We start from the raw sequence: 22533 nt of genomic DNA, 5'->3' as shown, positions 1-22533 counted from the left end.
GATTGATGCTTCCAACTGGAGTTATGCAGCAAATACCTTGTGCAGTACCCTGAAAACATATCTGTAAGGGTTCAATCCTGCAGACACACACATGCATGTGAGAAACCATACTCACATGGGAATTCCCATTGACCCTCATCCTGCAAACATTTCTACCTATGCATAACTTTTTTCATGTGAGTCCTCATTGAAATCAATGGAACTAGCCACATGAGTTAAGTTAAGCATAAGGCTATATAGGACTGAGGCCACTGAGAGATGCATGAATACTCCACATGAGTAAAGTTTCTCACTTGCTGTACTTTGAATGTGTGTGTGTGTTTGTGTCTGTGGAGGAGAAAACCCATCTCCATCCAGTTAAGTGAATATTTTATTCACTTCCACATGGCCTTTACACAAAAATTGTGTTTTCTACACAACTTGTCACCATACATAAGTAGTTATTATCTATGTTTGTCATGGTCACTAGATTCTACACAACCAGTTTCCTACCTGTTTCCGACAGACATAGCAAGCTGCTATTGCAACCATGGTAGATTCTCCTACAAAACCAGCTAGAAGTGATCCTACTCCTAGGGTGGCTCCATGGACCCTGATAATGGCAAAAAGAAAAAGGTAGGATTTAAAACAAAAATAAAAATAGAAAATTATACTTTCAGTAAAATACTGAACCAATGTATTTTAATGAACAATTTCTACACAAGGCATAATGTGACAGGTATTTAATATTCTCTGGGGCAAAAATCTAGGCACTGGTAGAGAGAATAACTGATATATTATAGTAACGTTTGCTTCCTAAATAGTTTCATTATTTACTATAATCTTTTATTGCCCAAAAACGAGAGGAGACCCATTGTGAATCAAATTCTGCCCCAAGGCAATCTAAATATAGAATTTAATTGAGAATAACAGTTCTGTTGTAGACAATAACAGTTTTTTTTTAAAAGAAGTCTACAGAAAAGATACCATTCCCTATATACCTATTGCATAGATTTTTCAGAAAAGTAATTTCTGTATAATTCTAATAAGTTTTCATAGCATCCTGTGGGTATTGGTTTCATCTCTATTAACATCTGTAGAATTTTCAACAAGAGCCAATAGTGTCATGCCTAGCTAGAGATGGGATGTGGCTGGAACTTTGGAAGTGATCATTTACAGGAGTTTGAAACTATTTTGGTTCTATTTTAGTCTCTGCCTTTGGTGGAAAGACGAAGAGTTAAATAAGGGGGGAGGGATAGCTCAATGGTATGAGCACTGGCCTGCTAAACCCAGGGTTGTGAGTTTAATCCTTGAGGGGGCCATTTGGGGATTTAGCTGGGGATTGGTCCTGCTTTGAGCAGGGGGTTGGACTAGATGACCTCCTGAGGTCCCTTCCAACCCTGAGATTCTATGTCTAAATGAAATAGGGGGGAAAAAGGAGAGTGGCTCCATTAGAGCTGTGGTGAGTGGAGTAATTTACCCTAAGTAAGGCAGCACAATGAGACTAGTGATGAGGACGATGATGCGCAGCACAGAGCTGGGTGCCAATACAAATGTCTTCTTTAGTGTCATGAGCCAGCCAGTCAAGTGTGCTCTAACTGTCACTGTCAGAAAAAAGGAAGAAAAACCATCAAAATATGCAGTAGAAAATGAAGGAAGAGACCGCATTTTTTCATGTTAATAATGATGCTGACCTTCTTTGTAAAGTGCTTTGAGATCTACTGGTGAAAAGTGCTATTGAAGAGCAAGGTATTATTATTATAAATACTATTTATTTAGTGTTTAGCATAAAAATTACAAACACCATGGCCCTTGTTTACAGTTGCTTTACCTACAGTGAAATTGTCTTAACTGCAAACTAGACTGGAAGTCCAGAATTGTTTTAGTGCTTTTAATTGTGCAAAAAGCAGTCAGAGGTACAGCAAACTTCCCTCAGTGTGAACTGTCCTGCCAAAAACATTTTACAATAAGATAGTTTGACTCCATTAAAATAAAAATGTGTGTGTGTGACAGTAATACAAATAAATCTTAAACTTCTCTTCCATATGGTAGGTGCATTCTCCTCATTAAAAATGCATAACCCCTTTTAAGGTCAGGAAGAAAGGATACCTCCTATATGTGTCAAGTGAGGAACAGACCCCCTGAAACAGAACTTCATATTTGGAGACCATAATCCTTACGGAGCTGTGCTCTTAGATATATATTGATCCATTGGAAGACTCTATACAATGTAGCAGTAACACATGTAGGTTATAATATTTACATCAGCATTTTAATATTTGAGGGAAATATTTTGGCTAGTAGTGTAATAAACATCCATATAATATGAAGGAGAGCATTCAGTTTTATTGTTTGTTGGCCCTGTTCAGTATCAAGGTGTGTTCATATTGTGTAGTTGTCCAACATGTTGTACAAACACACAGTTAATTACAGTTGGGCAGAAACACACAGTGCACAATGCACATGCTCAGGCACCTAGAACAGATACATGTCCGCTTTTAGTTTTCCCACTGAGTCCATTTAAGAAATGTATGTATGCTAAATTTGTCTGTCTAGTGACAGACCCTCACTACAACATTTATACCTTCAGCCACATTCAGCCCTAATGTCAACTGGTCTGTATTTTTACCTGGAACTGGGAAAAAGGAGAAGATGCGCAAAGGAATGACACACAGTTCTGCAAAGGCAAAATCGACTCCAATTATGTCAACTAAAATCTTCTCTGATGCATTCGGAGTCCAAAACATCAAAAAACAGAGCTGGAAAAGAGAACCACAAACAATATTAGGAAGAGTTTGCACAGCAAAGCAAGGAAGGAGAAGAAAAGAGACAGGAGTTTAACTGCTAATCTACAGCCTTAACTGATAATGCAAGTATTTCCTGTATTAAATGGAGGAAGGAGATAGGTGCAGTACAATAATATTTGGCATTTCTACAGCATTCAAAGATCTGTAGCATCCAAGGATCTCAGAGCAGGTTATAAACATTAATGAATTAAGCCCCATCCCCGTAAGACTGGCATATATTATTGGTGCAGATGGGTAAACGGAGATACAGGAAGGTTAAGTAATCTGCTCAAGATCACATGATGATTTGATAGCCTAGAACTTGCCAGTTCTGACTCCTAGCTACCTCCTTTAACTACCAGCCTATATTACTGCCTCTTTACATATAAACCAATGAAAGAAATAGAGAAAAACAACAAATAGTACACCAGGCAAATACTAAGATCCAGCAGGTTATGAATCAGTCATAAATTAATAATTGATACACAGGAAAATGTAATACAATGTAACTTTATAATGTTTGGATTCTAGAATTCCTGGCTTCTTTACATGTAAAGGGCTAGCCAGACGCTAACCTAAGTAGAAATCGTGGAGAAAAGGTTGTGAGAGGTCATCCGAGGAACCTTTCCCCTTACCACGAGTAAGAACAATCCCTGCACTTGGTGAAGTGCTGAACATTCACAGCTCCCACTGACTTCAAACAAAGTTGTGGGTGCTTAGTGGCTCTGAACACCCAAATGCTTTTACCACAAAGCGTAATGCAGAGTAACAAAAAGAAAATAGATTCCGAACTTGAAAACTTTCTGACCGTCCCTGAAATAAATCGAACAGCAGCCTTGGAAAAGAAAACACTAGCAGAAGTTGTTCTTGAAGACAGACACTGAGGAATTAATGTTCTTTTGTTTTGAGGACTGTGTTCATATAACCCTCCCAAAGGCTCTTAAGTGTCTGAATGCAGTAAATTCCTAGCTACCGCCTCCTTTAACTACAGGGGTTGGGGGTGGGTGGGGCTTAATTCATTAATATTTATAACCTGCAGTGAGATCCCTGGATGCTACAGATCTTTGAAATCTGTAGAAATGCCAAATATTATTGTACTGCACCTATCTCCTTCCTCCATTCCAAATGCAACAGTAAAGAGTATAAAAATAGTGCATGTCTTCTGAGGTTGCCCACAAACACACACGGATGTACATGCACTCACAACAGTCACATAGGAGGAGCGGAACAGTTGTATACACAGAGACACTACCATCAGTATAATGGTAGTAACCCCTAGGACAGCTCAAGAACCAAGAACCCCCAGCACATGGCATTCCTATAGTGTCTGTCTGCAGCTTGTTACATTAGGATGATCAAGTATGATTTAAAAACTTGAGTCTACAGTAGATAGAGTGCCAATGTTCAGAAGCACATAAACAAACATGGATTTGACTAGCTTAGTTTTGAAACTGCCTCCAAGAAAGATTTAACTTTACTGCTGATACCAGTACTTTAAAAGGTATAGAAATGTGTCTGCTTTTATCCTGTACAAAGCGTCAACGCACGTTGGAAAGCTGTAGTAGCCTGGCAGCCATCTGAACTTGTCAGATATTATCATTTAAGAACTTTTATGGTTAGTCTGGATTTGAATGGAAAGCGTCAAAGAAAAGGCACCGTGCTGTAAGAAGTGGTGTGGCGGCTCAGCACATAATGCTCTTCCCTCTCAGCAAGTGTTGAACCATTGCCCCAGCACAGTGGTGGGAACTCTGTGCAGTTAGCTGTGCCATTTTTGGGATGAGATACAAAACAAAAGTCCTTACTGGCAATACTTTAAAGACCTCAGGGCACTTTCTCCATAGGTAGGGACAGCAGCCCTGATGTTCACACCATTGTTTATCTCTGGTGTGTTCTTCACACCTTGTAATTCAATTTGGTTTTGTTGTTAAAAATAAAGTTAGTTATTTTTCATCTTCCACAAGAAAACTGATGCTGAGAAAGAGTGATCATAAATAAAACAAACCATAACCAGAAGCCTTAAAACATAACAGTTTGACAGATTGCAAGACAATAGAACTGAATTTACTTTTCAGTAAATCATGAGTGGTGATGCGATCTGATGATGCCCTCAGTTGACTCTTTTTTAAATCTATGGTGAAATTTCATGGCCATTAGCAGTTCTCCAGTTATATGACCGACATGTTCTTACATATATTTGCAGTGAAACTCTGGCTCCACTGAAGTCAACAGCCAAACTCCCATTGACTTTAATGGGGCCAGTATTTCACCCTTGTTTTCTAGTTGCGTACCAGTGATTGTCTTTTCTAATTAACGTGCAAGCAGACACTCTTCAGCTGACAACACCAAGTAAACAGACCACTGCACAGACACAAAATTTACTTCCACAGATGGGGATATCCCCATCTGCGGATATAAGCTTTGTAACCGTGCAGGGCTCTACAAATAAGTCACTTTACCCTGTGCTACATGGAGAGGCACCTTCCTGACAGCTTAGAGGCGTGAACAAAGTCTACAGTAGATAGAGCGCCACTTACTTCAGGCTGCTGATTTAGCTTTATTTCTTCTTCTTGTGGACAGGAATTAAGGGTGGGATTAATTTAAGCAGCCTAAACCTCAGAGACTTAGGTGCCTAAATTTGGGATTTAGGCAGCTGAATTCAAGTTTTAGGCTCTACTGTGATTCACAAAACTCCTGCCAAACACTAATTCTCTAGGTGCCTAAGTTTCTGCCTCTGAGCATATGCATTGCTGCCTCCCTCTGATAGGTGGGAGATGAGCCTCCAGACTAAGTCCCAGAGTGATCCACTAAGCAGAGGAAAATAGGCAGACAAACACTTATCTCACCTGTGGGACCTGATCAAGTAGGCATGTTTAGCGGCTGCCTACTGGATTGGGTCCCATTCACGTTCTTGGCGAGTGGGGTAGTAGCCTTATAACTTTTAGCCTAGTGGTTAGCACTCACCTGGGACGCAGGTTCAATTACCCCCCTGGGCCTGAGGGGAAGTAAGGATTTGAACAGGGGCCTCCACTCTCTCAGGAGAGTGCTCTAACCACTGACCTATGGGATATTCTGATGTGCAGCTGCCTCAGTCTCTCCTGAGGAAGCACTTGCACTGTGGATAAGAGTCACTGGGTCAGAGAGAGTGAATGAGTCTGTAGCCTGGTGGTTAGGACCCACCTGGGAGGTGGGAAACCCTGGGTCCGGTCCCCCTGCTCCAAAGGCTCTCTAATTATTTATCCACAGTCGAACAGCTTCAACGGGAGAGACCAAGATAGAAGATCCCTGTTCAAATCTCCTTTTCCCCTCAGGCCAGTGGAGAAATTGAACCTGCACGTCTCACATCCCAGGTAAATGCTCTAACCACTGAGCTAAGAGTTATAAGATAAGCACCATCACTGCTCTTCAGGCTGTTTTGTGTGGAGTGAGGCAAGTGTCTCATTCTCACAAGAAACAACTTCGGTACCTAAGTCACCTGACTCCAGGAGAGGGGTTCACAGCTCTGCCTTCCTGCAGCCTGGACTTAGGCACTAAACTCTGTGAATGGGTGCGGTAGGACAAACCCCTCTCATCAGCATCTCCCTCTGGCTAACTTAAGCAGCTCTTCACCTAGCATTCTGGCTTTTGTGGATTGCATTCTAATGCACCTCTCTCCCCATTCATTGTAGAGGGAGCTTAAGTGCCTAACGCAGGCTTTGAGGATCACAGTGTTGCTGTAATTTTCTAGGTGCCTAAAAGTTAGGCATTGGGACACTGAGCATCGCAATGCCTAAGCTGGTTTGTGGATGTGGGCCTAATTTTCTTTTAAATAAAATATTTTGCTGCAGTGATTTGAGCCTATCTTGAATTATCTGTTGAAAAACAAGTGCAAAGAGTAAGATGGAAGAAAGAGAAATGAACCAAAGGTTGCTAATGTGAATTTTGGAGATTTTCTGCTTTAGCTGGCATCTTTCTCGCTGGCAAACAGCTTGAAAATTCAGCATACAGAAGCCAATAAGAGCAGAAGGGATCTAATAACTAATGAGAATGGAGAGGTTTGCATGTGCACAGTACAGATACTAATAGCAGCATAGTGACTGTGTGAATTCCTGAACTGTGGCAGTCATTAGCGAGAGTGCTGTGACTGGCATACTGTACAGTTTTTGAGAAACAGCATAAAGTTGCTATGCAGGAGAGCTTTCTGATTGACTTACCTATAAAGCCTAATGTCGAAAATAACTTAGGGCAAACACAGGCACAATCAAACGTTTCATTTTATTGCCCATGCTCAGACACCCACACTGAAGTGAAATAGCCATAAAGTGAATTGCTCTTTATCTCTGAAAAGTCGAAGTTTGAACTGTGAAGTTTTAATTGCACTAACTTCAATGCACTTTTCTTCTTAGACACAGATAGCTGGTCACCCTGAAGATGACCTTGCTATTAGAAAACCAGGAACTGAACTATAGAGAACATACACAGATAATGGAAGTCAAAATTCTAACTTTTTCCTCAAATGTTCCTTTTGAAATTACAGTAATTTTATTATGTGCAATAAACAAATAAAAAAGTATTTCAATCTTTTATCACTTCATAAGTTCAAAATCCATTTTTTTCCAGTAAAAGTTCTCTTTTAATCAGAAACACACTACTCATAGCAAGCAATTTATCTACTTTCATGGTTAAAGAGAACATATTTTAAAACCACCTGAATTTTGAGGATGACAAAAGCTGTAATTTTAATAGCAGTGTAACCTCTAGCTAAAACTGCAGTATTCTGTGAAAAATTAATCAAACTCTGTTTACCCTGACATCTTCAAAGATTTATAACAGCATAATTCTCCAAAGATATAAAGAGCAATTTCCACTTCCTAAATGAAACAAGGATTTTTCTGCCATACATTTTTCAATCTTTTGGGAAATCCGTCATCCTTGTATTCAAAAGTGACACCCTGACTGTAATTTCAATGCCGTGTCTTGGTTCAAGAGCTCAGGAACACGTCTAAGACATCAAAGGAAAACTACTTCCACAGATTTAGCAAATTAGAATGAAAGAACTTTATCATTCTTGTATTGCAAATCAGTGTCAGCTACTGTACTGCATAGCATAATGCTGTTCCTGCAAGATTGGTACATCATTCCCTATGCTATACTGAACAGCAGCACTGGCATATTACCAGGACAAAGTATATGCTTCTATACAGCAAAGAACAGCTCATTCTTTCTCTGAAAGTGTCTCAAATTGTATCCTAATATGGCTAAGAGGAGAAAATCTTTTCTTTTTTCTTTAGTTCCAGAATTACTGTAGATTAGTTCAAAACTACTACGCTCAGGGTCCAGTTTTGCTCTCATTGAAGTTAATGAAAGTTTTGCTATTGACTATAATGTGGATCAGGACTATAAGCCCTATGCTGCATGCACTTAAGCACACGCTTACATAACTACCCTAAGAAGTTCAATTGAAATCAATTCATGATGGAAAAGTTAAATTGATTATTCACAGTAGTATATTTAAGCATGGGCTTAAGTGTTTGCAGGATGAGGGTCAAAAGCAGTAAAGATCTAAAGAACTCAAACTTCTCTAATAATAATGTCCTACCATGCAGGCTGGCTTCCTGGATTGTTAGCTTTGCAAAAACAAGGGTAATGTTTATTATATTTGCTATATGCCCACAGCATGCCAAGTGTCATGCAGAACACAGAGGAAAATAATCCCTTCCCTGTGGAGCTTACATTCTAAATAGACACACACAACAACTGGAGACTTGCATCATTGCAGGCCACTGGGTAAAGAGTTTGTGTGTAATGCGTCTATTACAACAACGGTGGCGTGTGTCTTTATCTGACCATGTCTTTATTAGACAGAGATCCTAAAAAATGCGTCTGATGACTGCCATTCAGTGTAATGTGTATGCAGTAGGGGATGCTGTGAATCACTAAGCACAGGGTGAAACTTGCTGAGGCTGAGAGCTTAGTGTTATTGGAGTAAGGCCTTTGTTTGTGGAATTCAAGCACCAGTTTGAATTTTGTTACCTCATATTAGGTAGTGTAGCAAGGTATGTCCTCCATCTCACCAGACTTAGCACTTCACCCTCTGGCAGTGGTGGGACGGGGCCTGGGGTAAATCAGCCCCACTCTGGACAGTATTTGTGTTCCACCTCTGTTTATTTACCAATAGTACCAAGGGAGGCCTCCGTGCAGCCCATGGAGTGCTCCTCCTCCAAACAAAGAGAAACAAATTTAGAAACACAAAAACACAGGGGAATACCTTTCCTTGCCCCCTTGCTGCAGGGTGTTGTCCTGTTGTTGGCTTCTCTGTCTTGCCAGAGCTTCAATAGGTAGACATGGTAGATCCGATTCTGGTGTTTGGGCTGTTAAATTTTATAGTCAATGTACCCGATGGCTTCTACTACTTCATATGGCCAGGTGCTTGCTTTCAGCTGTGGACACTAGCACCATTACCAGATCTCCCGTCTGAAATTTCTGACCCTTCGCTCAGTGATTATAATAGGTCTGTTGGGTCTCTTGTGCTATTTCCAGGTGTTCTCACACTATGGGGGTGACTTGGGCTATTTGGTTCCGTATATACATCACATGCTCAATGATGTTCCTCCCTGGTTAGGCTGTTCTTCCCAGTCTTCCTTGGCAATGTCCAGTATACCATGGGGGTGGTGACCATACAGCAGATCAAAGGGGGAAAACCCAGTAGAAGTCTGGGGAACCTCCCTTATAGCAAACATCTGGAGAATCTCCCTTATAGCAAACATCAGGTAAGGTAGTAAGGTATTCCAATTTTTCCATTCCGGCTCACCAATTTCCATATCATGTTCTTCAGTGTCCTATTAAAGTGTTCAACGAGGCCATCAGTCTGTGGATGTGTCTGACGAAGTGGGTATTCACCCATGAAAGCTTATGCTCCAATACGTCTGTTAGTCTATAAGGTGCCACAGGACTCTGTCGCTTTTTACAGATCCAGACTAACATGGCTACCCCTCTGGTACTAGTCTGTGGATGATAGCTGAGGTTCATAGGGCCCATATGTGGAGCATTGCACACGTCTTTCATCAATTTTGACACAAAGGGGGTTTCTTGCTCTGTCAAGATCTCTGAGTATCCCAACCTTAGAGAAAATTTGAATCAACTCCTTCATGATCTTGTACATTGTGTTTCGTAGGGGTATGGCTTCTGAGTATTGGGTGGCGTAGTCCAGAACAACAAGCACACTCTGATGGCCCCGGGCCATCTTCTCCAGTGGGCCTATCAGGTCTACAGCTATCCTCTTGAACACGACTTCAATAATTGATAGGGGGCCCTCAAGTGCAGTTGTGAGACATATAATTGGCATTCTGGGCAGCAGGCACAATGTAGTCAGATCCCATATAAACTCTTGGCCAAAAGAACCTCTGTAGGATTTGATCAAGGCTCTTATCTACTCCTAGATGTCCTCCGAACAAATGACGATGGGCTAGGTCCAACGCTGCCCTCTGGTGTCTTCGAGGTACCAGGAGCTGCTCCACTTCTTGGTCTTGTATTTGGACTACTCTATATAATAGGTCCCTTTTTATCATGAAGTGTGACCCTGACCTTTGGTTTTCCCCTCCACCAGGACCCCATTCACCTCAACTATCTCTTTCTAATATTGTGGTACAGTATCATTGGCTTGGTTCTGCCCAAAATTCTTGAATGAGAGCCCAATATATTCAAGAGCAAGGGCACCTATTTCTGTTGCACCTCCAGGATTGGTCTCAGCAGAACTGGGTCTAGCTTCTGGCTCATCAACTATCTGAGTCACCCCTCCCCCACCTGTTGGACGAGATTGCTTACCTATGAGCACAGCCTTTTGGTTCAGGGTCAAGATCCTGGTCCCAAATCTTTTGTCCTTCCTTTCTCGCCTAGCTTTCCAGGGCTTTCCAGTTGCAGAGAAAAGTCGTGGACTAATTCAGAGAAACTGGGAGAGGGCTATCTACTGGTGCCAGAGTATCAATCCCAGGATCACTACCCTCCTCTGACTCATCCACCAGGAGTAGGTTTCCAAACCCTGCAAAATCTTATCCTAGGAGAACTGGATATGGGCGCTTAGGGACCACCACTGCCGTCACCCTTGTAGTGTTCTCCTGAACCTCAATTTGTAGAGGGATGGTCGGATAGTAATTGACAGCCACATGTACGCAGATTATTCCTGTGCATTTGGCCCGAGAAAGCTGGTTCCGCCCCACTAGTTTCCCTGAGACCAGTGTGACGGCACTTCCAGAGTCCACTAATGGAATGGTCTCTCTGCCATTCATCCTAACTGGCTGCGTATATCTATGTGAGGTCATCATGAATCCCACAAGGTTAATCAAGCCACATGGATCTTCAGGATAACCCAGGCTGCACTGCATGGGCTCCTCAACATTAAGACACTGGGCTGCTATATGCCCGAGTTCCCGACAGGCATAATACCTATATCCTGCTCAGGTCATCCTACTATTTTTGGCGATTGAGTCTTACCCCATAACCCTCTCTCTCCAGTTCCCCAAGTCCCTTCGCAGCCTCAGGGTTGCTCTTCAGCATCCTTCCTCCCCAATATAGTTCTGCCCAACCCTTTAGAAGTCTGGGCCTTCGGGGAGGGGACTTGCCTCTTGATCCGATGCATCTCTTCCCCGGTGGTCCAAGAAAGTTCCTTGATCATTAACTGCCTGTCTACGGGGGCAACTAAATTGTCATAAGAGGAGGGGTCATATTGGCTAACCCATCCTTGTAGGTCTGATGGTAGTCCTCTCATGAACCTGTCCAACACTAAGACGTCTATAAACCTCTCTGTCCTGTGGATCTCGGGGCACACTCACTTCCGCGTTAGATGGATCAAGTCAAAGAGTTGTGACCTCAGTGCTTTGCTGTCCCGGTACCTCTACACATGGAACCTCTGGGCCCTTATAGTTGTCACCCTGGACCTCACCAGGATTTCAGCCTTCAACTGGTAGTAATCTGTAGCAGCTTCCATTGCCATGTTGGGCCTCTCCACATAGGAAAGAAGCAAAGATGCTGGCCCACTGGTCTTGGGGCCAGGCTTCATGTAGGGCCATTCTTTCAAAGGTGAGAAGGTATGCCTCCATGTCATCTTCCATTGTCATCTTTTGTAGGTAACTGTTGGTAACACGTGTCCCATCGTGGCCATGTGTCAGAGCAGTCAGGGCTTTCAGTTGGTTCAAGACCTCCTGCAGGGTGGCTTGATCCTGGGTTGCCTGGCTCATCAACAGTTGACTCACTTCCTGCTGTAGCTGTACCAACTACTGTTGGATGGCCATCTGTACCCAGGTAGCCTCTTGTTCTGCTGTCATGGCTTGCACCAGCGCCCTCACAATGTCGTCCATTTTGGGGGTGACATACCTTGCCCCAGGATGGTTCGCTGTGCCAACAACCCCATTCCTGACATCAAGTGTGGCAAGGCACCTCCTCTGTCTCACCCGACTTAGCACTTCCCCCTCTAATGGTGTCAGGCCTGAGGTAAGTCAGCCTCACTCTGGACAGTGTTTGTCTTCCCCATCTGTTTACTTATCAGGCCCAAGGAGGGCTCTTCCACCAAACAAAAAGAAACAAATTTACAAACACAAAACGAAGGGGAATACCTTTCCCTGCCCCCTCGCTGGTGGTGGTGGTGGTGTGTGTATGTGTCAGTTCTTCCCGTAAGCAGGCACTCCGTTTTGGTTATTTCCCCTGTAAGGAGGAGAGCAGCCTCTCATCCTGGAGAAGCCTACCTCCCTGCTGCCACTAAGCTTGCAGCAGCTGGTCTCTCCCCCACTCCCATCCCCACCCCTCCTTACCGCAGAGAAAGTCTCAAACTACAAGTGCTCACTCAAACTACTCAATCCCTTCTCTCAAATACAGTAAATGCATTTGACCTAGAATTTAACCACCGATGTATGAAACAATTCCAGTACAAAAATGTTGCTGAGATTTCATTTCAGAGCCTGAATGAGTGAAGTCACTGGCTTCCAAGAATTTCTATCACACATCTTTTATAGATACCACACCTCCTAGAAACTATTTGAATGCACTTAGTGTGCGCCACCAGGGGTTACTTGTCCTGAGAGACCCATTAAGTAATAAATTATAGCGAAAAGCTAACCAAGGTAACTGACATGTATATGTAGCTTTTGTACATCCATGAATAAACACGAGCCACTAAAGAGAATTTTCCAGGAAATGGCAAAGGACAAGTACAGTAGATGTAAATTGGGCTATAATGTAATCTCCAATCAGAAAATCTCCCAACCAGCTGACAAAGCTACAACAACATGACTCATCATTTCTCAAACACTTGCATGACCAAACGTCATTCATGTTTTCTAACTGAGAGCACAAGCCAAAACAACAACAGATGGTACGTGCAATCCATCATGTAGCACATCATTGCTATGGTCTTTCTATTGCATCAATGGAGCCTAATGTCTTCTTATTTCATTACGAAAAAGCCATCAAAAGGTGACTTAGATTTCCAGAGTTTCGTGTCTGGCAAATTTAGACTATTGATGTGTTTAGATTCTGATGCTCATTTTAAAAATTAGGGCCTGACAAAGAGGATTATATCTGTCAACCCAGAAATGTGGGTGTATAATGGGCATAGCCTTCTAATAACAGTGGAGGCGAACTGTACTTGATACATTTGGGGAAAGTCTGGCGTGATCTCAAGATGAAGCTGTCTAGTATAGGTATTCTCTTGTACAGTCTTACTCTACACTTGTATAGAATAATCTAATCATATATAACTAAAAATAGGTTAAGGACCCAAAGTCATCTAAAGAGTGCAACAAATCCACAAGATGTCCTTTAGTTTATATTTTGTTTGGATTACTGATTTAGCCACACGTGATGTAAAATAATATTCAGACAGTTTCCTATTGGCTAGATAAGTGGTCTCTTTCACATAAAATAAATTCCAAATCACTCCATCCCCTTTCGAGAAGTTGACACCACACATGAAAGAGAGGCTGAAGTGGAGAGTGGGTGTGATTTTTTTTTTAAAAGGTTGTTCTAGTTGCAGAGTCTATCAGCCACTCAAATGTGTGTCTTGCCCTAAGTTGCATAAGTATGAAGATCTGAATTTGACCCTTTGTCTGATATCCATTTATGCAAGATGTCTGGAGAGCACTGTAATCTTAGAGAATTTCTATATCAGCTATATAGCCAGTGTGCAGCAGCCAGCTTCAATGACCTTTGAAACTTTAAGCCTCCCTCAAATGCCAATGTGGTGGTAACACGGTTTATATCTTATAAACGCCTATCTTAAAGTGGAAAGAAATAAGTAGTTTTTACTTGCAGTTTCAATCTAAGTGAAACAATGGTGAGCAATAATGCACCTTTAATACCTCAGCATTACTCATATTTGCTGTCATTAAGCCAAATATTCTGATTCCATTTTCACCCTGTAATTAGGGACAATGATGCAACCTTAAGCATAGCTCTACAATTACACCAATATTAAAAATATTCCCTACTGCCTGCTAAAGTGCTCATGATACTGTGCAATCACCACTAATAAATAGGTTAATAACCACCATTTTATAAGCAATTGTCATGCATGGCTTCTTTTAAGGTAGAGGGCTCTAAATATGAAGATAACAGTGGTAACTAATTTAGCAAAACTGAAAAATGATTTTGTATATTGCCACGGGCCAATAAATTCTAAACTCTAGGAGTTATCACATCAAAGACTGAGGACATGAAATGTGGTGGTGGTATCCCAGCAGGAATACCCATCAGGAAGAGGTTTAAGAAGATCTCACACCAAAGCCCTACATTAAGGGCTTTTAAATATTAAGAAGAGGTTTTTTTAAGGCAGTCCACTACACTTTGTGGGTCAGTCATTTCTATGAACAACAGAAGGGCAAAGGGTACCCCCCAATCTCATGTTATTTTTTTAAATATACCTTAATGGCATTCTTATATGTATTACCCCATTTGAGATGAGGCAGAATATTAGGACCTTAGGCCATATAAGAAATTTGTAGAATAAGTCAAGAAACATGCATGTTTGCAACAGAAAGACCAGAATAAGATGCTACTGTGTCTATGTCCATCTACAATATGGTGAACAGTCATGAAGTCAATATTTTATATCAATGGATAATTTCTGTGCCCTGCAAAATGTTTGCCCATATATCTGAGTAGTCTTAGAATCTCTCTTCACTAAGTGTTGGGTTAAGGAAGAAATAACTGTCAAATACAGAAGTTTTCAAGCACTAGGAGGAACCAAACAATGTAGGAATGCTCTATGGCATCACTTTTCCCTGCCAAAGTAGTGGTTTTCATGTGCATAGATTCTTATCCTTCTCTGACTTTGCTCATACCACACTACTACATAAGAGGAAGATCACTGGCAAAACTAAAGCTAGGTCCAGCAGCTGCACAGTAACTTTATTTCTGTTAGCATTAGCGTGGTCAAAAATGATGCTACTGCATGTTCTTCCCATGCAATTACTGCTGAATATACTTAAGCGTTGTGATTACTCCTGGGCTGGTTCACTAATGTGTTGGAGACGCGCACGAATGCTGTGTGTGGGTGGTTTAAAAAAAAGTGAAGCTTATCCAGACTGCTCTTATAAAAGCTTGAATAAGCTGATGGTGGTGGACACGACATCTCTTTGAAAGCTCCCAACTTCAGAATTTAGTCACTGAAGCTATAGCTCACGGTGCTCCTGAAAGTTTTCTAAGTTTTGGAGTGTTCTGACTACAGCCTTCAAATCAGCCCAGCAGAAATGCATGGGATTTACTCCAGTGTCACCCCTCACAATTATGGTGCTTGTGCAGATACATGCTACAATGAAAATGTCTGATCCTCTATTTTCCTCTTGTTGTACTCATTCCCACATAACGGATCCTTTTTGTGCAAAATCAGACAATGAGACATCAATCTTTACCTCTCTGGACAAAACAGAATCTCCTTGTTCACAGACAAAGGGTCAGTAGAGTGCAAGGGATAGCACACAACCATCAGCTCTCTGATATTAGGATTTTGGCAAGTCCACCTTGTAGTCAAACCTCTTATTGACCAGGCAGGAGATCTGTGTTTGAGATGGCATTTGGAAACCTGATAGCAGTTAATATTTACTACTGTAAGAACTAAAACCAAAACCAAAAAGGGATGGTGAGGGGAGAAGCCTCGTTTGAGTGAATACGTCTGGCAACACGTCATTTTCAGAACTGCTATTCTTTTCAACATAGGAGAGGGAAGTAACATGGTGAAAACAAGTTGATCTTCTGCCTGGGTGTTGCACTGTTCTAGAACTGGACCCTTCCTGGAGCTGACAGAATGTTTCAAATAGTAGGTCAGTGAGAGCACAGAGCTTGCCCTGGCAGTCAAGGCCTGGTTGTGAAACAAATGAATTATGCCAGGAAGATGCAAGTTTGAGTTCTAATGTATAACTTAGCATCTCCTTGGCATAACGAGGTTCTGGCTAAGGTCCTGCCAGAAGAAAGATGCCAAAGAAACAGAGTTGACCCATATTATTTTTAAGTTCATTTCTCTGCCTTTGTAATGTTGCTTGTTAGAGAGAGTGGTTGGGTTTGTCAGGGAGGTAGAGTCAGGTTATAGGCAAGTTGAGCAGACTGGTTTGGGTGTTCGGTGAGAAGTTATGAGTAAATATTCCATATCTGTGCCTTCCCTATTAATTTTGACCTTTTGCTCATCACAAATTGCACTCTAATCCATCTGTACATTTTTAGTTATAGAGCCATGATTTGGATAAATCCCTACTTATTTCCTATGATAGACTAAATAATTGAGAACGATTCGTTAAAGGAAAAAAATGAAAGGTAAAGGGAATATGTAAAATTTCTTCACAAAGTGAAATGAATCAATTCACCGTGTATGCCAGGGGTAGCCAACCTGTGGCTCCGGAGCCACATGTGGCAACTTTCCAATGTGCCAGGTAGTGCTCGTGGCTCAACCCCTGGCTCTGCCACCGGGCCTGCCCCACTCCACCCCTTCCCGCACCCTCCCGAGCCTGCCGTGCCCTTGTTCCTCCCCACATCCAGAGCATCCTGCACACCACGAAACAGCTGATTGGGAGGTGCGGGGAGGGAGGGGGGAGGTGCTGATCGGAGGGGCTGCCAGTGGGTGGGAGGTGCTGGGAGCAGGGGTCGGGGGGGAAAGCTGATGGCGGGTTGCTGGTGTATTACTGTGGCTCTTTGCCAATGTACATTGGTAAATTCTGGCTCCTTCTCAGGCTCAGGTTGGCCATCCCTGGTGTATGCAGTTGAGGTTTGACCGTTTGATGCTCTAAGTCTCTCACTGGATGTCACTAAGTATTGGCAACACAGCTTATCCCATGCACACCTCCCTTCATTTTGCTTCTTTAAACAGGTGGGAAAATATTTTTGCAATGCAGCCCAACTGGATAGCAGCAGTACAGAGACCCAACAAAGTATTTGGATCCTTAGGAGTTAACAGTATTGCATTGTTCTTGTCACCCAGTTTCTAACTCAGCCAGACTACACCTACTTGGTGCTAGGAGCAGACAAAGTAGACACAGGAAGTAAGTATTGCCTACTCCTGACTGAAACACATGTGGTTACTCTGATTTTGAAGATCTTCAGCACTTCCTGGGGAGAGGTAAACTGTTTAAGGTGGTACAAGGAGGTGTAATTCTTTTCAAGTAAGAAGAAAGGAAAACGTACTGAATATCATGGCTAACTTTGTAAAGGTGAAACCTACAGTATGCGTCCGAAGAAGTGGGCTGTAGTCCACGAAAGCTTATGCTCTAATAAATTTGTTAGTCTCTAAGCTGCCACAAGTACTCCTGTTCTTTTTGCGGATACAGACTAACACGGCTGCTACTCTGAAACGGAGCGTCCCAAGGTTAGCTAAGGAAGAAACATTGCTTGAAACTAATAAAACTAGACTGTTTGAAGCACTGGAAAACAGATTATAAAGAAGAGGAATCGTGCTGTGGTAGAACGGTGGTGTAGAAGTGATAATGGGGCTAGATAGTGATATTTAAAAAAAAACCTTGTTATGTTCAGTGACCTTCTGAAGAAGGGCATTTCAATTATTCCTCTACTCTGAACAGTGCATAATCAAAACAACTATGTGCGCATTTCTAAACATACACCAGAAATCACACTCCTTTTAGTCAAACTCCAGGCTTTTCTCTTAAAACAATAAAATAAATAAAAATCATAAAAAAGCTTGTTCAAATTGCATGAGTGTAATCCATTTAAAGGAGTTTACTTTCAATTAATCCTTCATCAGTGCCCTAGCTCAGTTGTTGAAAAAAACAGGCTGGAACCATAATGTTGCAAATCTGGCTCATCTCCCAGGTCACTTTTATTAAACAAACATCTCAGAATGTCAGTGACACTGTTGCCATTTAAACCTCTCTGCTTCTGTATTTAGAATTTGATTTTTCAAGATTTATCCATTCTGTATATTATCTGAGAATATTAAGGATTAGCAGAAACACAGAGATGGCTAATCTAACTATTATGAAGCAATATTCCTGCACAAAGTATGCCGTAATGTTTCCTGTTAATTTTTATAGTATTGTTAACCTATTTATCCTACTTCAATGAACGTTAAATCAGACTGTACAATGCATTCCAGCCCTTCTTGTACGAAGAATACAAAGTACCTGGAATGCCAGCAGGTGATGTAAAAATACCAAACCATATGTGCTTAATGTTCTGCACCCAATGAGTCATGCCATCTGATATATGAATTACAGAAACTAAATGCGGCTTGCCATCTTTATAGTCTGATAAGATCTATTAGACGCCACACTTGATGACCTGTCTCCTAGATGCGTGTGGTTAGTGAAGTCATTCCACACATTCCCAGCAAATCACATGCCATGAAAATGTTGAGGTATTAAAAAGTTAGGCCCCCCCGTGACTTGTAAGGAGGCTGTCCCCATTAAACCAACTAACACAATCACTGCTCTTCACACAGTATTCCAGAACATCACCATCCTCGGTGTAAGAATTTCTATCTTAATACTTGTTTATCTTTGTCTTTAATTGCTTTGCTTAGGAATTTGTCACCGTGGCTCAAAGAACTTTTGTATAACCCTCCCCCTACTCTTCGCTATCCCTTCAGTATCTACTACATTTAATTTCCCCTCTGCTGCCCACAGGAGTACAAATCTTCACCTGAAAGTGAAAGTAATGATTTTTGGGTGGCCAACTTGAGTCACCTTTAAAAGGCTGTAATTTTAGAGGGTGGGTGTTCAGCACTCAATGTAAATTCAGTCTCTTTAAGTAGGGTGCCAAAAAATTGAGGCAGCAACTCACCAGCCACTTCTGAAAATGCTGTCCTTGATTTTTTAAAACCTCTCTACCAATTTAACCCTAGGCTTGTTCTTGCTTCAACTGAGGTGCTGGTCCCTCTCTCTCAAACATAGCATGGCTGCAGTGATTAAGTGACCACTTCTGGACTCCATGGGAAGATGTGATGCTAGTATTAAGGGAAGGGAAACTCTAGCTCTCTCAGTTCTCCCCTTGGTGGTACCCAGGTGCATTGGAACTGCTAGGGAGAAGCAGGGCCGGCTCCAGGCACCAGCCGAGCAAGCTCGTGCTTGGGGCGGCAGATTCTACTGGGTGGCATTCCGCCCAATCCTAGGGTGGCACGGCTGCTTTTTTGGGGTTTTTTTGTTTTTTGTTTTGTTCGCCGATCCGGCCGCCCTTAGGGGGCGGCAGTGCGGAGGAGGTGAGCGCCCTGCTGGGAGCAGGCTGCGCACTCCGTCTGCCTCAGCCGGTGCCAGGTCTGCAGCAAGCCTGGCAGGGCAGCCCGCGTCCTTCCATCCCCGCTAACCTGAGTGGCGCGGAGCCCTTATTCATAGATTCATAGATTCATAGATTATAGGACTGGAAGGGACCTCGAGAGGTCATCGAGTCCAGTCCCCTGCCCGCATGGCAGGACCAAATACTGTCTAGACCATCCCTGATAGACATTTATCTAACCTACTCTTAAATATCTCCAGAGACGGAGATTCCACAACCTCCCTAGGCAATTTGTTCCAGTGTTTAACCACCCTGACAGTTAGGAACTTTTTCCTAATGTCCAACCTAGACCTCCCTTGCTGCAGTTTAAACCCATTGTTTCTGGTTCTATCCTTAGAGGCTAAGGTGAACAAGTTCTCTCCCTCCTCCTTATGACACCCTATTAGATACCTGAAAACTGCTATCATGTCCCCTCTCAGTCTTCTCTTTTCCAAACTAAACAAACCCAGTTCTTTCAGCCTTCCTTCATAGGTCATGTTCTCAAGACCTTTAATCATTCTTGTTGCTCTTCTTTGGACCCTTTCCAATTTCTCCACATCTTTTTTAAAATGCGGCGCCCAGAACTGGACACAATACTCCAGCTGAGGCCTAACCAGAGCAGAGTAGAGCGGAAGAAGGACTTCTCGTGTCTTGCTCACAACACACCTGTTAATGCATCCCAGAATCATGTTTGCTTTTTTTGCAACAGCATCACACTGTTGACTCATATTTAGCTTGTGGTCCACTATAACCCCTAGATCCCTTTCTGCCGTACTCCTTCCTAGACAGTCTTTTCCCATTCTGTATGTGTGAAATTGATTTTTCCTTCCTAAGTGGAGCACTTTGCATTTGTCTTTGTTAAACTTCATCCTGTTTACCTCAGCCCATTTCTCCAATTTGTCCAGATCATTTTGAATTATGACCCTGTCCTCCAAAGTAGTTGCAATCCCTCCCAGTTTGGTATCATCCGCAAACTTAATAAGCGTACTTTCTATGCCAATATCTAAGTCGTTGATGAAGATATTGAACAGAGCCGGTCCCAAAACAGACCCCTGCGGAACCCCACTCGTTACGCCTTTCCAGCAGGATTGGGAACCATTAATAACAACTCTCTGAGTACGGTTATCCAGCCAGTTATGCACCCACCTTATAGTAGCCCCATCTAATTTGTATTTGCCTAGTTTATCGATAAGAATATCATGCGAGACCGTATCAAATGCCTTACTAAAGTCTAGGTATACCACATCCACCGCTTCACCCTTATCCACAAGGCTCGTTATCCTATCAAAGAAAGCTATCAGATTGGTTTGACATGATTTGTTCTTCACAAATCCATGCTGGCTGTTCCCTATCACCTTACCACCTTCCAAGTGTTTGCAGATGATTTCCTTAATTACTTGCTCCATTATCTTCCCTGGCACAGAAGTTAAACTAACTGGTCTGTAGTTACCTGGGTTGTTTTTATTTCCCTTTTTATAGATGGGCACTATATTTGCCCTTTTCCAGTCTTCTGGAATCTCTCCCGTCTCCCATGACTTTCCAAAGATAATAGCTAGAGGCTCAGATACCTCCTCTATTAGCTCCTTGAGTATTCTAGGATGCATTTCATCAGGCCCGGGTGACTTGCAGGCATCTAACTTTTCTAAGTGATTTTTAACTTGTTCTTTTTTTATTTTATCCGCTAAACCTACCCCCTTCCCATTAGCATTCACTATGTTAGGCATTCCTTCAGACTTCTCGGTGAAGACCGAAACAAAGAAGTCATTAAGCATCTCTGCCATTTCCAAGTTTCCTGTTACTGTTTCTCCCTCTTCACTAAGCAGTGGGCCTACCCTGTCTTTGGTCTTCCTCTTGCTTCTAATGTATTGATAAAAAGTCTTCTTGTTTCCTTTTATTCCCGTAGCTAGTTTGAGCTCATTTTGTGCCTTTGCCTTTCTAATCTTGCCCCTGCATTCCTGTGTTGTTTGCCTATATTCATCCTTTGTAATCTGTCCTAGTTTCCATTTTTTATATGACTCCTTTTTATTTTTTAGATCGTGCAAGATCTCGTGGTTAAGCCAAGGTGGTCTTTTGCCACATTTTCTATCTTTCCTAACCAGCGGAATAGCTTGCTTTTGGGCCCTTAATAGCGTCCCTTTGAAAAACTGCCAACTCTCCTCAGTTGTTTTTCCCCTCAGTCTTGATTCCCATGGGACCTTACCCATCAGCTCTCTGAGCTTCCCAAAATCTGCCTTCCTGAAATCCATTGTCTCTATTTTGCTGTTCTCCCTTCTACCCTTCCTTAGAATTGCAAACTCTATGATTTCATGATCACTTTCACCCAGGCTGCCTTCTACTTTCACATTCTCAACGAGTTCCTCCCTATTTGTTAAAAACAAGTCTAGAACAGCTTCCCCCCTTCCGGTCGGCGGCGCGGCGGTTGGGGCCACATGGCAAGCGCCTCGCTGAAGCCCTGGCCGCCCCCCTTCACTCTCTCCCCCCGCTCCCTCCCTCTCCCCCGCTAGCCAGGGCACGTCTGCAGTGCAGGGAGTCCCCCTGCACCCGGGCTCCAGCCGCGCCGCAGATTGTTGTTTTTTTTTTTTTTTCTGCTTTGCCGCTACGGCTGCACCACAGGTTTTTTTTTTTTGCTTGGGCGGCAAAAAAGCCAGTGCTGGCCCTGGGGAGAAGGCAGAAGCTTGTCCCAGCCAGTGGGGAAGTGAAATAGGCTGAGGGCCAGGACTCCCCTTGGAGCTCTTGTTCCTCTGACTCTGTTGGGCCTGTGAGGACCTGCAAGTCACTCTCTACCTTGAGTCTGGGTCAGTATGTCCACAACCTGATCAGCTATATGCCCAGCAACCAATTCACTCCCCTCATTGGAATGTGTTGAAGTAGGAGCTATTGTTATTACTATTCTTGGATTTCTTTGACAGCTGATATATGCTAATGCTGACTTCAAGACACAGGACGGTGGGAGCTGTGCTTATTCTCTTTAGCGGGAAAATGATGATATGGTATTTTTAATTAAAGAACAATTATTCTAACTATGGGTCAAATTCTAGCCTTAGTTACCCCTGTG

At 42.5% G+C, this 22533-nt stretch overlaps 1 protein-coding gene across 1 annotated transcript in view; it reads right to left on the bottom strand.

Moving 5' to 3' along the window:
- Positions 1–22533, bottom strand: part of ANKH (ANKH inorganic pyrophosphate transport regulator) — a 149680-nt gene that overhangs the window by 2370 nt on the left and 124777 nt on the right. The window contains exons 10-12 of the mRNA XM_054018446.1: positions 2609–2738; positions 1460–1583; positions 493–592 (exon numbers count right to left, since the gene is read on the bottom strand). Coding sequence (XP_053874421.1) covers positions 493–592; positions 1460–1583; positions 2609–2738 — 354 coding nt within the window. The remainder of the gene's footprint in view (positions 1–492; positions 593–1459; positions 1584–2608; positions 2739–22533) is intronic.

This window comes from Malaclemys terrapin, chromosome 2 (genome assembly GCF_027887155.1).
Source record: "Malaclemys terrapin pileata isolate rMalTer1 chromosome 2, rMalTer1.hap1, whole genome shotgun sequence".
Lineage (NCBI taxonomy): Eukaryota > Metazoa > Chordata > Testudines > Emydidae > Malaclemys > Malaclemys terrapin.
Note: the sequence above shows the minus strand (reverse complement) of the source record. Positions and strands in the feature narration are given on the sequence as shown.